At 42.3% G+C, this 17,162-nt stretch overlaps 1 protein-coding gene across 1 annotated transcript; it reads right to left on the reverse strand.

Annotated features, from left to right (window-relative positions):
- Positions 1-13,528, reverse strand: smo (smoothened, frizzled class receptor; the record flags this gene model as incomplete). Its single annotated transcript, XM_063217696.1, has 12 exons — positions 12,767-13,528; positions 11,997-12,205; positions 10,157-10,366; positions 7,936-8,108; positions 6,025-6,244; positions 5,497-5,620; positions 5,104-5,196; positions 4,428-4,536; positions 3,169-3,354; positions 2,445-2,593; positions 1,252-1,386; positions 1-749 (listed from the first exon to the last, which is right to left on the reverse strand). Coding segments are annotated over exons 1-12 (2,622 nt in total), but the record flags the coding sequence as incomplete, so codon positions are not given.
- Between the last annotated feature and the right edge of the window lie 3,634 nt (positions 13,529-17,162).

Here is a 17,162-nt window from a genome sequence, read left to right on the forward strand (position 1 = left end):
TCCTCCTCCTCCCTGGCTGTAGCGTTGCTGGCTGGATGACGCGGGGGGCAAATATCCACTGTTGCTAACACCGCCACTGACACTGTAGCGATCAGTGCACGGTAGGCCATTGCTGCCCCCACCAACAGTGCTGGTGTTACCATAGCGATCGGTGCATGGTAGACCATTATTTCTACCAGTGTTGCCATAGCGATCTGTACATGGTAGCCCATTGCTTCCACCAGCATTGCCATAGCGATCGCTACATGGTAGCCCATTGCTGCCACCAGCATTTCCATAGCGATCAGTGCATGACAGCCCATTGCTTCCCACAGCATTACCACAGCGATCAGTGCATGGTAGACCACCGCTCATGGCATTTCCATATCGATCACCGCATGACAAGCCGTTGCCGGCGCTAATGGCGTTCCCGTAGCGCTCCGGACACGGCAGGGGGCATGAGGGTCTGGGCTCAGGGAAAGACCCGGGCAGAACGTTCTCCTCCTCCCTCTGTTGCTGTTCCCATAGGCTGGCGACCAGGAAGCGGTGTCCGGGCAGCTTGGGCAGACGAGGCACGGCGCTGGGGCCGAACTCCCGCCGCCGGTACGAAGCAGCACCCGGGGGCAGGGCCACGCTGTGCTCCTCCTCGTCCACTTTGGCCGGCCGCACCTCCTTCTTCCTTTTCTTCTTTTTCTTCTTCCTCTTCATCATCTCGGGGGAGATCTGGGCCTCCACCATCCACAGCTTGTTGCGTTCGTCCATGGGAGGAACTGTAACAGGGGAACACAAGACATGCTTTGCATCAGTATGGCAGAATAGAATAGAAGGTGTAATGCCATCCACACCCAGTTAAGTGGCCTGTTCAGTGCAATGATGTGTTTGGATCTGAACCACTTGGAATTATTACTGTACAACACCATGGGCTTCATTGACTTCTTTGTCCTGTGCAGGGCTATAAAATTAACTTTTTTTTCCTCACCAGCCAATTTGGCTAGTAGATGTTAATCTTACTAGCCAAATATACACTCAGTACTAGTCAAAGTTGCTAGAAAGTTTTCTTGTCTACCAGTCAAACTAAATTTTCACCAGCCTATGGCTTGTTTGCAGGTGTGAATTTAGAGCCATGTTCAGATTCAGATTCAGAAAACTTTATTAATCTCATCAGTGGACAAGTTTGCGGTCCCAGTCTCCATCAATCAACAATAAATAGTATAATTAAATAAAAAAGGGACTTATGTACAAAAGGGGTGGTCACTGCTAGACAGCACTCACTTGGCGTGCCGGTAGGGGTAACAGAAATGTCTTGAGGCAAGATGGCGGCTCTCCGGGTCACCATCTTGGTCACTTGGTGCGCCCACGCAGATGACATCTCCATGGAATCTTCATTGAGGTCAAAATTAATTCCAGCTGCAAAGATGAAAAAAAGATAAACGTTAACAATGACCAATCAGTAGATATATACAGCATGCTTATAAACTAATAAACTACGAACTATAAGCTAATAAACTTTGAGTTACATTTAGAGCTTTGGTATTTAGCACACAATTATTTAAAGCAGAATAAATTAATTCAGCTGTCAACCAGATCTTTGATTCTGAGTCAGCTTCAACTGAAGCTACAAGGGAGTACTTCTTGAATGTTTGGCTCAAAGCAAACACCATCTGCAAAGGTATTAATGCAGATGCAGCTCTGCTCATTAATTATCAATTCCAGCATCTGGTGATGTCTCATTAGACGGCCATGTAAAAGTCACCCTGCAGTGCACACACATACGTGCAACTCAGTGGCTGGAACAGAGCCCGGTCATTTCCTGATGCTCCCACCAGGGGGCAGTGTACTATTCTTAACGACAGAGCCACACATAAAGATACCAATTTATGAACAGCTCTGCATTACATTCGACAGAGACTTTTTTCAAAGTGACTTAAAGGGGGACATAGTCCACTCATATGTTTGAGTTGTCCCATTACAACCACTTTACAGGTGTAAGTGAAAGTCCTGTGTCTCAATGCTTTTGAGAGTGAGGGTGAATGCTAAACATCCCCCTGAGTCACATTCAGGTTTGAAGAACCTCCCACTGCGAGTGTAAAATGAAATTAAGTGTGAGTGAAGAGAAATAAGTAGGGAGGTACGGAGTACACTAATATACAAGTTTTTAAAAAGCAGGGGCGTAACACCAAATTCTGGTTCCTGGTCCATTGACCCAACTCCAATGGACACCCTCCCCCTGTTTATATGATATCAATATGAAAAGAAAAAAAAACCTGCCTGTGCACCTCGCAGATACACAGGGCTCTAGCGACTCACTCCCACTGAATACAAGCAATACGGTACAATTCTTCCCTGAGTGAGTTGAGAGTGGGAAATAAGTAGGAAGGTACCTTGTACACTAATATACAAGTTTAAAAAAGCAGGGGCGTAACACCAAATTCTGGGTCCATGCACCCAACCCCAATTCCACTTACCGACTGGCCCCTCGTGGGATACAGTGTGCATGCTGAATGACAGCTCTTTCTCAGGTTCCTTGTTGAGCTCCTTGCGTTTGGAGAAGGCCTTGGCTATCATCTTGCTCTTCTTCAGTCTCTTGGGCTCGTCATCACTCCTTCCAGTGACCCTACAGCAGAACAAAGAGTCATAATTAATTTAGCCTGTGATACTATGAATATTTTTTACCCCAGCATGGTCAGATGATAATTATAAATCTTGTCTGAGATGCAATAAAGATCAATGAAACAGGCAGTAAAAAAAAAACATTTTTATCTTACTATGCTTCCGTGAGTAACACATACACATACAGTATATTATTGTACTATACTAAATGCAGTAATATATATACAGTATATTATTGTAATCTTCTGTACATGGTATTCAGTAGAGACAAATGAGTTTCAGTGCAAAACGGTGTATATCCATTTTGTAGAATTTTGGGAAATCAACATGTTTATATTTCGCATTCCATTGCATTGCATTGCAAAATGCATTTTATATAGGTTTAAAAAGTATGTTCTCAAAATATTTGAATAGCAAGAATTCACACATAGATGATATGACTTCTGAACAATCATTTCCAATAATAGAATGCAAAAGTCAAAAATGGTGGATACTCCGTTTTGCAATGAAAGTCTTCAAATGCAGATATAGTTACACAGATAAGACAGTAACATGTGCACCGATGCATGTAGTACTTACTTGAACCAGGTGCGTTTCCATATGAGTATGGTGGCCTTGGTCCAGACCCAGGTACTCATGGCGATGCCGGTGCCGAACATGGCGAACAGGTTGATCTTCTCCACTAGGAGGCTGGGTCTGTTCTTGATCACGCACTCCGGCACTTGCGTGTTGGTTTCATGAGCTATTGTCACATTGGCTTCACATCTGGAAATGCCAGGAGGGAGAAAGCGTCAAAAAATGTTCAGGAAGCATATTCTCAGTCATAAACTGTGCACCAGTGATCTGTGTGAAATGTTTCAGCTCACTTATTTCAGTACACTGGCGCCTACAAATGCCAAGTGTAGAAATTAACCTCCCATGGCCAGGACTAGGTCAATGGGGCCAGTTAAATCAATATACAGGTGTCATGGACAATGTGGAAAATGATTAAGTTCATACATGTGACAAGCCACTAGAAGACAGACCACAACTAGGCCTGGGGGCATATTGGGTTAATCATACATTCTGATGCAGTGCAGTGCAGATTTAAAGCTCAACACTGATATTTTACAAAGTAATCTGGTAATATCTGATGACCTTTTGAATGTGTTCACTTCTTAAATTAGAAAACAGAGAAATCAGCTCTGGAAGTTTCCCTAGCCCATAGAGATGACATGAGGTAGGCCCTTTTAAAGACAAATAGTAGCTTTTAGATAAACCAATACTGTTTTCTGAGGCATTGACTAGTGTCTTCAAGACTTCAATTTGCACATTCTGCCAAAAATGAAAATCACACAAAAATATCTTTAATGCCAATTTTTTCAGTTTCTCTCTCAGACATGTGACTCTGGGTTTGAAATCCAGTAACATATTTCACTACATACTTCCCTGCAAAAACAAAGTCTTGTACACAAACACTGAACTAAGAAAATGCCTTTGAAGATGTCATACTGGTCAATCAGACATATTGTTATAATACCTGTAGTACAGATGCTTCAATTTCCTTCTTTATTAGGAAGAAGAAGCAAGGGATTTAGTTGCAAAATGAAGGCAGTGCGCTGATGTCAAATGAAGTCAAATTTCCAATCTTGAATACGTTTTCACCAATTGTGTTGAAGCTGTCTGACTGTCTGACTTAGTAGAATAGTACGTAGGCCCCATGTGTACAACAATGTTGTGCAGTGCCAATCAGAAGTTCAATGACTTTAACAAGGTTAAAACAACCAATTCCCGGTAATTGTTTCCACACATCATTGTAACTCCCCAAAGAGAAATGAGTCCACCAATGTTACACTTACAAGACAAATTCCTTGAAGCTCCTCTCCCATTCGGCTTGATTGAAGAAGTCGTAAAAATGGCAGCCAAACGTGATAAAAACAAAGCCGAAAGCTAGGAATCCAAAAATGCCTGGAACGGGGAGAACAGCACAGAACAGAAGAGGGGAATGGAAAAATATTTTATTGCACAGATGACTGTAATACCGCCATGAAAGAAATATGCAGAGATCGCCTGGAATGAGGATACAAGACAGTGAAGACGGGCGCTTTTTCGTCTGGATTTTGTGCATGAGGAGCAGAGCATGAAACTGGCACCTGCCAACCGGCCAAATGCTGGTAAAACTTGGCTGTGGCTGGTAATAATTTTAATGCCACTAGCCAATTTGGCAGGTGGCTTATTCGGCAGGTATGACATATCAGAATAGTCTATATTCGGCACTTTGAGCTTTTTCTTAAATAAAACATTTGATAGACCAGGGGCAGTTACTCTGTTTCTATTTGTTTGATCTAACAAATGTGCACTCATTGTGCATTCTTCTTCTTTACTCAACTTCTTAGGTTATATGTACAGCATCATGACAAAGAAAAAAATGTGGCAAGTAGAATAGCTGAATGACTAGTGACATGGAAAAACCACTTGCCAAAGTGGCCGGCAAGCAAAACAAGTGAATGTCAAACCCCTATGAGGAGGACTCACCCAGTCGCAGCATGGTCTCGTTGATTTTGCTAGCTGCCTTCTCGCTCAGGAGTCCAGGGTGGTTGCTCTTTATAGAAAACAATGTCATAACCCCTGTAGAAAAAAAACAAGTGTGTAAAAACACATCTGTGGAGATTGAAATTCATATAGTTCCCGATAGTCAACGAAATGCACTGTATGCAGTTGGACATTAGTCTTGAATCTTTCATCCAAAAATAGTTCTTCTTCAGTTTGAACAGCCAAATGACAGACTAAATGGCTTCACACACAAATCACACACACAAATATTTGGATCTTTAGAAAATGATTCCAAGCCCTATTTAGAATACTTTCAAGTCCCAACAGTGGGTCCCTTGCCCCCAGTTTGAGAATCACTGCTATGTGTAGTCTTACCTCGGATGAGGAAGTAGCCTCCTATCACCAGCACCAGGCCAATGGGAGCCAGCACAAAGCCAGCGCGGTAACGGTAGTTCTTATAGCCAACAAAACAGATCCCACTGACCGAATCTCCATCAACCTGCAGAGAATATGTATAATGCACAGGTTGTGTGAAATAAATGAATAACTGAACGAATGAAGGAAGGAAGGAAGGAAGGAAGGAAGGAAGTTGGCATCCCACACTCTAATTTAATTCTAAGCAATAAACATGGGGTCACAAATTCCCTTTTTACTTGGGTTCAAGTTAGTCCAGACCCAGTCTCCATTCAAGAGCCTTGCAGGAACTTCAGTATGGGTGATAAGACACTCTACTAGCTTCCATATACCATCTTTTTAAGGTTAAAATGTTTTACCACCTTTATGAAGACTTCATTACGCTCAAACCGAATTCTGACCAATGACTGGACCTATTGACATAGTGACGTTTACATACACTGCATACGACTAAAAAAAAAAAACAATTGATGTGAGCCTCTGACTTACCTCTGCAATGGCCAATATGGCCACCGTGAGGATGAAGGGGATGGACCATGTGACCAGGTGGAAGTAGGAGGTCTTGCCCAAGAGCGGCTGGTGGGTGGTGCCCAGGGCTTTGAAGGACGTGTGCCAGGCGTACGTCAGCATCACGAACCAGATGACCCCCGACATGAGCGAGTAGTACACGATGACGAAGACGATGACACAGGACAGTGTCTCTGTGGAGCTGTGAACATGGGCGACGGGGTAGAGTAGAAATTGTTGCTTTATTTATCTCAATGGAGATTATGGTGTCCAGTAACTTGTAGACAACTTAAATTGTACACATCTGGACACATCAATATCATACATCAAATAAACGGTTTGAACTGAACACATCATACATGTGTACACAGTACATCTTAAGGAAGAAAAATCCGCACTCACAAACTGCGTCTCATTATTTATTTATATATTACCACCATGTCCAAAACGCAAACGCGTTTCGGCTATCAAGTCTTCATCAGTGCGTCGTACCACGCACTGATGAAGGCTTGATAGCCGAAACGCGTTTGCTTTTTGGACATGGTGGTAATATAAATAAATAATGAGACGCAGTTTGTGAGTGCGGATTTTTCTTCCTTAAGTTGATACATTTTATCGCGCACCCAAAGACTTTCGTTTTTCCAAGAAGTTGAGCGCGTCCTTTGCCAAAACTACACAGTACATCCACACATACAAGACAATATGCACATACTATCACCTATTCACATAATACAATGCATCTAAACATGGTGCATTAAGTACACATTATTCATGATGACATCGACAAATACAGTCTACAGAGCAGTTCTGCCTACTGGAACTTGTCAGTCTGTGATTGTGAAACTGGGTTATGGGTACCCGTGGGGCCCATACATACAATACCGTTTCAAGGTATTGGTAACTACTACTGTCAGCAAACTGCACTTTGCACAAGAGACATCTGTGAACAAGTCCTCAGTTTTCCCCAGTGTGTACATAAAAGTTCAAGTTCAGAACATACTCTATGTGAAAAAAAGTTTTTTTTATCCAATTATCCCCAATGGTCCTCAATATCCCCACTGCATTTTATGCAACACGCACAAGGGGTTCACAACTTGTGTGTGCATGACTAACTAAATCATACATATTCATAGCAAAAGGGACCCAAGAATATGTCAGGGGACAACAGTGGTTTACAATCTGGTAGTAACTGTCCATATGCACTAGCGCAAATCAACAGCATAGAATGACCAGGATCTCTGACCAGGGTCTGACCAAAGGTCTGACCAAACAATGCACCAACAATGCACCAAGTTAAGGGTAATGTGAGCAATACAACGGCATATTGAAATTGACAGGAATTCTCCTTTAATGTTGTGATGGAGTTACCACCACTAGGGTTATAAGTGTGCTATGACTGTCATACCAATGAGTATGGCTCTTTGGTGTAACAGTCAGAGACCATGTTTGGTTCCCCACAGACATGTGTCATGGCCACTTACAAAGAATCAAAACTGTCCTAATGGCCTAATTGAGATGGACTTTAGATCAGAGGGTTGCAGGTTCAAATCCCCCCCTTCTACTCCCTACCTCACTCCATGGCTCAACTGCCCTTGAGCAAGGCACCTCACCCCACAAAGCTCCAGTGACTGTAGCCAATACCCTGTACTTAAAATAACTGTAAAATGTTTTGGATAAAAGTGTCAGCTAGGTGTAATGTAATGTAATACCTGTAGTCTGTAACATCAGCACAAACATGATTTTTATTGTGTCATGGCCACTCACGAAGACTCAAAACTGTCCCATGAACAGTAGTAGCTGAAGCTCTACGTAGTAGTAACTTATTAACTACCGCAAATCAATCATCTGTAACATCAGCACTTAGGCGATCTTTATCTTGGCATGGCCACTTACGACGGCTCTCCCAGGCGCATGGTGTTGTCGCTCTTGCAGACAATCTCCTTGCGCGCACCGTCCATGAACTGGGCCAACCAGCCGATGCTCCCCACGAAGAAGCAGGCGTTGATGTAGAAGAGGATGACGGCCGGGTAGCGGTTAGAGTTCTTCCAATCCGCCAGGAACGTGGCCTGGGAGATAAGAGAGATGCTGGTAAGGTAATAATATCAAAAATATATATTTCTCAGCTTAGGACGAAGTAAGTAAATAGAACCACAAGCACTGTATCGGCAGGGTAGTAGTTTGAGTTCTTCCACTCAGCCAGGAACATGACTAGGGTCAGGGAGAGATAATGGCACAACAAAATATATGTCTCATCTCGGGATCTTGGGATGAATAAAGCACATTATTTTAAGTATAACAAAAAGCATTCCATCTGCAGGGTAGCGGTTTAATTTCTTTCAGTCAGCCAGGAACATGGCCTGGAAAATGAACATCAACAAAATATATACAAGTATATATTTCTCAGTATTTATCAGAATCAGATGAATTCAGAACATCTATCTACTATAAATCTACCCTCGCTTGCTGAATATAACATCACTCCTAGTCACTATTCCAAGTTTACTGCCCATCAGACTTTTCGGACTCTTAACCTTCTTCAGTGTTGGGCCAGTGAATAGTCTACTAGTGCGTAGGAGTGCAGGCTGTGCCTTTTGAAGAAAAAATGGCACCCAGTTACTTTAACGTTTGAAAAGTTGAGTGTATTAGTAGATGAAGTTTATGGATTTTCTACAAACCCTCTATCTGCAGCAATAGCAGTAGCGATTACAAGTACTTGCAGTCAGCAAAAATTGTGAGCTGAAACGTTGGACAAGAGCAAAACAATACCTAGTTAGCCAATTAATAGTAATACAGTACAGTAGTAAAGACTTCCATCCATCTACCACTGCTTGCAAATATAGTACTGTATATCCATCTTTTTTCTATTGAACCCATCGATTAAAATATCGTTTCCATCCATCTAGCATTACTTCATAATCTAACAACAAAGCACTTCCTCAGTGGATGAAGCTCACTGAATTGGAATACAGTACATATCTGTATAAAGTACATATCTTTATCTATTTTCATGAATTCATCCATCCATGTCTTATTTAAATCCATGTACGATTGCTTGCTAAATTTAACAACAAGCACTCTCTCAGCGGAGTAGCGGTTCAGAGTGCTTTCAGTTGCCAAGGAATGTGGGACAGACAGATGATCATGAGTAAAAAAAAAACATTAATAAATCCACTGAGAATTACTTCGTAACTCTGGGAAGAAGTTCTCATAACTACATTTTCAGCGAGGAAAGTCTGAGAATTAATACTCAAGATGGTATTAGTGTAAGTACAAGCATCTATCTTCAATTTCAATTTGTAGATACGTTTTGCAATAACAACAACCAAAGGCACTTATGGGTTCATCAAGCAGTTATGTGTCTGCTGCAAAGCACTCTGACTGGGTAGCAAAGCTGTATTTGAAAGCTCCATATTTTTCAAAACACAAACAACATGGACAGCTGGCAGGGGATATATTTACTGAATATGACTTAAGTGTGCTGAGTTGGCATTGTTTAATGTTGTACATTTCATAACAGAGGAAAAAGTCAGAGTACTCTGATAGTTGGTGAAAAATAGATTAAGACAAATTGTGCTGTAGTTGCTGTATACACAGGATGGTATCCCCCTGGGAAAAAATGGTCAAAATCACCCTTCTCCTTCAAAATTGTCCTTCCATCCATTGTGCCATTAGAACGCTGAATTTGGATATTACTTCTAAACACTTGGAAGTAGAGCTCCCACCCACCTGGTTTGATTTTTTTACAACTCAACTATTGTTTATACAGTGCCATAATGGATCACTTCAATTAAAGGGGTTTGTCCTTCATAGGTTTTTTCACACCCAGGAAACGTAAACATGTACATACTTCAGATAATGTTAGTAATCCCACTGGAGTAGCAATCCCTATCAGAATGACCACATATTGTAACACCATACACATAAAAGCACTATAAACTACACAGAGTTGGGGATGAACTTGAGGCTTATATTTGTGTCAACTCAGAGTTAGCTTACAAATGTAAGGCAGCAGAGAAACTTTCTTTTTTTAAAGTTTAACTGACATGCCATGTTTTATAGTGTGCTCTGTATGCCAGATATAACCGGTCCAGACCTGAGCACAGCAGACACTCACCAGCGTGAAGAAGGTGCAGAGTAGTGTGATGGATCCGAAGAGGGCGATGTAGGTGTGCATGTCCGAGTGCTCCTCCTCGGTGAAGAGGGGGTTATCGCACTGGATGCCACAGCCCTCCACGTCTTTGTACCAGCTAGCGGGGTTGTCTGTTTTCACCAGGGGAGCCTCGCATCGCCCTGATGTGTTGAACTTGACTTTCTGTAGGGAGTTCTGTAATAAAATGAGGGAAAATCGAACATTAGTGCAACCAACTCAGTAAGTGCTCACCTTACCTTCAGTTCTGTCATTAACAGGCAACCAAACTAGACAAAGGAACGGGTCCCTATTTGCCTAGGGCCCCCAAATAACTTGAAACAGCCCTGACTAACTAAAACAGTCAGCAAATTCTACAGGTCCGCATAAGAGAAGTATGGCAGGCAAGTAGCAGGCTTCACTCGGGTTTCTTGATTAATTTTGAGGGTGGTGGCCCAAATAAAACATTTAGAATGAAAGAGAAAGGGGCGCACCTTGCATCAAACTGTTTTCTTTATTTTTGTGCACAGACGCGTTTCGGCGTTGCACACTGAGGAAGGCACACGCCGAAACGCGTCTGTGCACAAAAATAAAGAAAACAGTTTGATGCAAGGTGCGCCCCTTTCTCTTTGATTCAGGTACGTACTGTATAAGATACAATAGTGTTAACGGATGCCAACTAGCAGAGTTTGGCATAGAGAACATTAGTAAACCTTCCTCCCGAAGCCTCTTACAGTAGTGCTGAGCTATTGGCCTGGAGCTTTAGCTCAGCTGTTTAGTGCTGTGCCTCCCATACCTGAACTGGAGTGGTGATTGCTAGGTGGCGGGTTCGAGCCCCAAGTGGCGAACTAGCGCAGGGTCACCTCAGTTACACTAGTGTTGTGACCCGGATGGGAGAGAGGTTGAGGGGCGTGAGTGAAACGGATGCCAACTAGCAGAGGTTGGCGTAGAACGTTACTAGACCTCCATCACGAAACCTCATACAGTATCGGTAGCGCTGAGCTATCGGTCTGGACCTGTAGCCCAGCTGTGTCATGCTGTGCCTCCCATGCCCGACCTGGAGCGGGTTCGAGTGGCGGGTTTGAGTCCAGAGTGGCGAACTAGTGCAGGATCACGGCAGTTACAGTAGCCTACAGAATGAGAGTGTTTGGTGCTATTGATGTTTCTCAACCATGCTTAACCTATTGTGTAAGCCCTTTTTGGGAAAGGGTGCCCTCTTCCTATTTAATCCTAAATATCTCAGCCTCCGAAGCACATACACACATGAAATGAGTTACATTTAAAAGCCAAGGCCCTCCCCTTGCACTGTGATGTGTTCATTCAGCTCTAACATACCCACATATTTAATAAAACAGCTAAAATCTCAAAATCCTGAAAAACCTGCATATGTGTCTCCAGGACCCAATGGGTTAATTTGACAACCATTCTGTTTTCTGATGCTTTTTACCTGTGTAATGTCTGTTGTGTGTTTGGGTTGCAATTATCATAATGTGCCCTATGTGTATAATTATGTGTAAGCTACTTGACACTTGAATTCCCCCATGGTGATCAATAAAACAAAGTAACTCTAAGTCATGATGGTTAGAGCGCTGGTCTTCAGATAAGAGGGTTGCAGGTTCGAATCCCACCCCCACAAGCAGCACCTTCATCCATGGCTAAAGTGCCCTTGAGCAAGGCACCTAAACCCACATTGCTCCAGGATCTGTAACCAATACCCTGTACCTAAAATACCTGTAAGTCGGATAAGGATGGATAAGAAAAGTGACAATGTAATAATGTAATGTAATATTCTTCATCCACTCAAAACAGGGGCCAGTAGCAATCATACCTCGCATCCCTTGGGGTAATTCTCTGCGTGGTCACACTTGAGGAAGCTAGGCCACCCCCTCTCCTTATCCACGATGCTGCATGGCTTGCGGGTAGTCTGGCACAGCATCTGACTGGGCAGCTCCACCTTTCCATTGTCGCATTTGGGCATGTACACGGCGCACAACAGCGGCTGAATGACAGCCCAGCATCGTGGGGCGTTGCGCAAACCTGGAGATGATTAGACAGACAGCGCTCAATCATTAGGATAAAACACTTGGGGTTGGTCATTGACTGAGTTGAATTCATACAAAGTGTGTGTTCTCTTTGGGAAACTAGTTGCATAAGAGGATATTAGTTCAGTGACAATGTAACTAACTGTAGATTTCGTGTTTTGCAAGTCAAATTGCACCTCCATAAGTGACACTTCTTTCGCTATCAGATGGTTGAAATATGACACCTTATCCCAAGAAAGAAAGTGTTTCATTGTACAGGTAAGAATGGATGGGAAAGTGTGTGTGGAGAAGAGCTTATTGTGGAAATGCTGTAAAGCTGGGAAAGTTGCATGCGGGATGCTGGTTCTGGTCTTCTCCAGCCAAGCCACTCAGTCTTCACCAATCTAAACGCAACGGCCCATGTACTTGGACTAATTTGTTGTAAGTTACACCTCTGTTTGTTTTTACCTATGTTGTCCCATACATCAACTTGTAAAATGCTAAGAAAATCAATACGTCTATTCTGTTTGATCATTTCAGGATTTGGGAGATGTTTTTTTTTTTAAACAAAACTTACCAGACCACATGGCCAACTTTTCCAAAACGTCTTCTTGGGAACTCGAGTCCTCGGCCAAGAGAAGCGATGTGTGGGTGTAAGGCAAAGGTGTGCCAAGACATGAATTGTATTTTAGAACTTCGCATGTCGTTGTCTTCTTGCAATTATCGTTCAGAATCGATTCGTTCAGAAAAGCCGTGGAGGCATGAGTGACCAGCAAGGAGGCAGCCCAAACACAGAGCATCCCAAATCCCCCAACAATGGAGTGAAAACCTCGGGAAGACATCTTGGACGATACAACTGTGTAATATTATATCCACGCGGATTAAACCAAAAGAAAGGGGAAAGGTCCAACAAAAGTTACAAAAACATTTACCGGTGCAAAGTCGTCGTGAGGAAAATCAGTTGATCAAAACACTTCCGAAATGTCATTTTTGAGGCAATAGACTATTATAGCGCGACCCGAAAGTTTCTTATGTTGAACTTCTCGACGCTCCAGTGTTCTATCCCTCATTGTGCGCGGCATCAAAGTTCCTCAAAACTTACACCAAAATCCTTTGCCTACTTTACGCTTCGGGCAAGATCCAGATTTAGTCCTTAGTTTCTACGGATGAATCACACAAATCGAATGGAGCAAAGGCATAAAAATCACCATCCCCCACACCAAAAGAGGAGAGAAAAAACTCTTGCCATGAAAAGTCTGAAAGTCTTGTAATACGATCCCGCAACCTACGAGTTACACCCCCCTAAAATGCTCCCCCTCTTCTATCTCCCACTTTGTTGCAAAATGCAGTTTGCTTGTTAGTGAACACTTGCTAAAGGAGTAAATTGATAAAATCTAGCACTTGGGTCAGTTATCCAACCGGGGCTGTTCTCAACCTTGCTCTGAAGTCGGCTGTGTTTTTTTCCAGTGCCTCTGGTATGCACATGGAGGGGGAGAGGCAAAATAACAGAAAGTGGGCTCCCATCCCCCCCTTAGAGGTGAAAACTCGACCATATAGAAATACCAAAAACAACCTACCTGAGAATACAGTGGCTTTACACTTTTCACACTTGAACTTTCCGCTCACATCTTTCTTTTTTTCATGGACAATTAATACTAGTTTGGGGATGCAAGAGGTGCAAGTGGAGAGCTGTTTAGACAGTGCATTTCAATTAAAACGCCTGCTTGCATATCATGTAGTGATTATTCTAGGCAAATATCTTTTGGTATTTCATTATCCTCAGACTACTTTCCCTCAAAACTGCACATTCCAAGAGTATCTGCTGATAAGCCAAAACCCCCTCCCAAAATTGACTTATTTATAGACTCTCATGTCTGTGTAAAACAAGTCTTAGGTGAGACTTGAAGTTTAAGTTTATAAAAAAAACTATGTTGAAATCAAAAACCTGTATTTAAATTAATATGAAAAATCTTGTTTATGATGTGGTGGAACAACATAAATCTGTTTCCTTGGGGACCCTCATAATGGAAATCTACTTCCTCCGTCTGACTTTTAAGGTGGTTCAGTTCTGGGTCCACTGCCATGACTCTCTTTAGTGCTGTGTTCAGTAGTTTCGTTATGTTTAAGCTTGTGTTCATAATAGGTATGGAAAGGTTTCAGTTCTTTGTTTTCCTAAAAGACATTTTGAATGGTAAAAAAAATGCAATACTATTTAACCCTTGTGGCTCAATCGCAACTCCAAGCAGACCCGAGAATAATAATTTCTTCAGGCAGTATAGCCTCATTATGTGCATCGTGGAACAATGTTCTGTGGAACAGTGTTAAAAATATTTTACTACCATAGTACTACATTATTACAACATTACACAGAGCCTTTATACATCACAAATTGGTCATTGCCATTCTGGTAACAGCAAAGTTATAACAAGGGCCACGTGACGTCCTCACAGAGTACAGCGTTTTCCCCCAAATGTGTAAAACACTATGGTTTTAGTTCTCAGCTGCCATTACTGCAATAGGGGCAGCTGGTGGACTGGGCCATTGTTTTTAAAATTGCCCAGCACAGCGCAACACAGAGCAGCACAGCACAACACAGGGCCTCCTTAAAACCCAGAGTAGCGCGCCTGCCTGCGAATGAGTCAGTGAGGCGGACCGAGGACCACACACACTGTATGGAGGCAGGCAGGCAGGCAGGCAGGCAAGGGAGGCAGGCCTCAAACAGTAGCAACTGGCCAAAACGGCCTGCCTCTCTCTCTCTCTCTCTCTCTCTCTCTCTCTCTCTCTCTCTCTCTCTCTCTCTCTCTCTCTCTCTCTCTCTCTGTGTGTCTCTGTCTCTCTCGCTCTCTTTCTCTCCCTCCCTCTTGCTCTCCTACCCTCCCTCTTTACATAATCCAGAGACAGAATGACCCATTAGATTTTAGGATGACACAAACAGAGGTAAACAAAATTGCCAAAGAAACAAAATATAAGGGAGAAGGCTTTACAATATAATAGAACACCATTGAGCCTACATGGTAAGTACTAATAAACAACTTTTTTGTTCGCCGGCATTCAACCAATGCAGGCAGTGCTTCAGGACCGTCTCAGGGCAGAAGTAGCACTGTGTGGTGCCAATCAGATGGAACACAAATGAAACCCCTGCTGTGCTGTATGTTATGTTATCGACAACATGTGAATGGACAGACAGAGAGAAGAAAGTAGAAGAATGTAAATATGATTCATTTCAAATAAAAGACATGCATTAAATTAAAGAAGACCTGTGTGACACCTAGCCTATATGGCCACTGAAGGTTTTAGAATAGATTTTTAGAATAGAATAGAATAGAATAGAATAGAATAGAATAGAATTGAATTGAATGGAATTGAATTGACTTGAATAATAGACTGTCCTTTATTTGAGCATTATTTGGACATTACAATACAGTAGAATAGAGTAGAATAGAATAGTTTCTTATGACACAAATGACAAAGTTGTGAAAGTTATAACCACATACAGTGTATAAGATAAATAGGGTGGAGTCACAGGGTGGCTTTTTACATGACACTGGGGGGCATGCCATTTTAAGGAAGATTGTTGAAGTTTATAATTGACTGATGCCAGAGCCTACGATACGCTGACAAAGACTGGATTACGATGGCAAGTGGTAAATTGGAGATGAAAATAATCCTTTGATGTATTCTGAAATGTGTAATATACATGTAAAGTGTTAGGGAAAAACTGAGCAAGAGGGTGCCGGGTTGTTGAAAAACATAGCTATGCCATTGAGGAACAGTCTCTGTGAATCTGGTAACACTTTATTTTAGGGTTCACATGTTAGCCACTGACACTATTACTTAAACTAGCGTATAGCCTACAATAGCTCATATACGTACATGATTTATGAGATGTGTGTCAATTAAGTTCATTTGTGGGCCATGTATTTACAAAGTTCTTGTTTTTTGCGAGGAAGGCATTTGGTTGACTTGACAATTGATATAAAATGACCTAATAGGGCCTTGATTTAGCTGAACATGTTGCCACTTACACAGACAGTAATTACCATGTATTAGGGCTGTCATGTGAACTATAATATAATGTAAATTATGCTTCTAAATGTTTGTAGGCCTACATATAACTTATAATATCACCCCATATTAGTAATATGGACCTGTTACCAAATATGTCAATATGAAGTTGCAGAGTTCAACAACAACAAAAAACCCAAAAATAAACAAACAAACAAACAAAATGACATGGAGAAACTTTTACCATCAGCCAACGTTTCCATGCCATAATCCCACTGCTGGCTCCCACAGAATAAACATGACATTTTTGTGGTATCTCCGGAGCCGATTGACAAAGATTACAGTCTTTTAGCAATAACAGGAAGACTGAATGAGAAGACGAGTCAAGGAATACATACTGTACAGGACAACTCTCTCCTAAAGGAGCGCTCCATCTCTCTCTCTCTCTCTCTCTCTCTCTCTCTCTCTCTCTATCTCTCTCTCTCTCTCTCTCTCTCTCTCTCTCTCTCTCTCTCTCTCTCTATCTCTCTCTCTCTCTCTCTCTCTATGTCTATCTCTCTCTCGCTGTCTCTCTCTCCACCTGTATCTCTCTCTCTCTCTCCCTCTCTCTCTCTCTCTCTCTCTCTCTCTCTCTCTCTCTCTCTCGCTGTCTCTCTCTCCCCCTCTGTCTCTCTCTGCATCTGTATCTCTCTCTCTCTCTCTCTCTCTCTCTCTCTCTCAGCTGATGTTGTTTGTGTGGCACTCGTTTCATGACTGCATAACAAGGGGAAGAACTTAAGTGATTAGCCAAAGTATAATCCATTGTAAAGGACTCTTTTTTTTTGGGGGGGGGGGGGGGGTGGAATAATGGAGACCTGCCATTTCAACACGACATTCTGCAAAAATGTAACAATCTTCCATGCAATCAATATTCACTCATAGTCCAATAATATGTGAATTAATTAATATCGGAATAAATCAAACGCCAC

Source organism: Engraulis encrasicolus, chromosome 15, assembly GCF_034702125.1.
Source record: "Engraulis encrasicolus isolate BLACKSEA-1 chromosome 15, IST_EnEncr_1.0, whole genome shotgun sequence".
Lineage (NCBI taxonomy): Eukaryota > Metazoa > Chordata > Actinopteri > Clupeiformes > Engraulidae > Engraulis > Engraulis encrasicolus.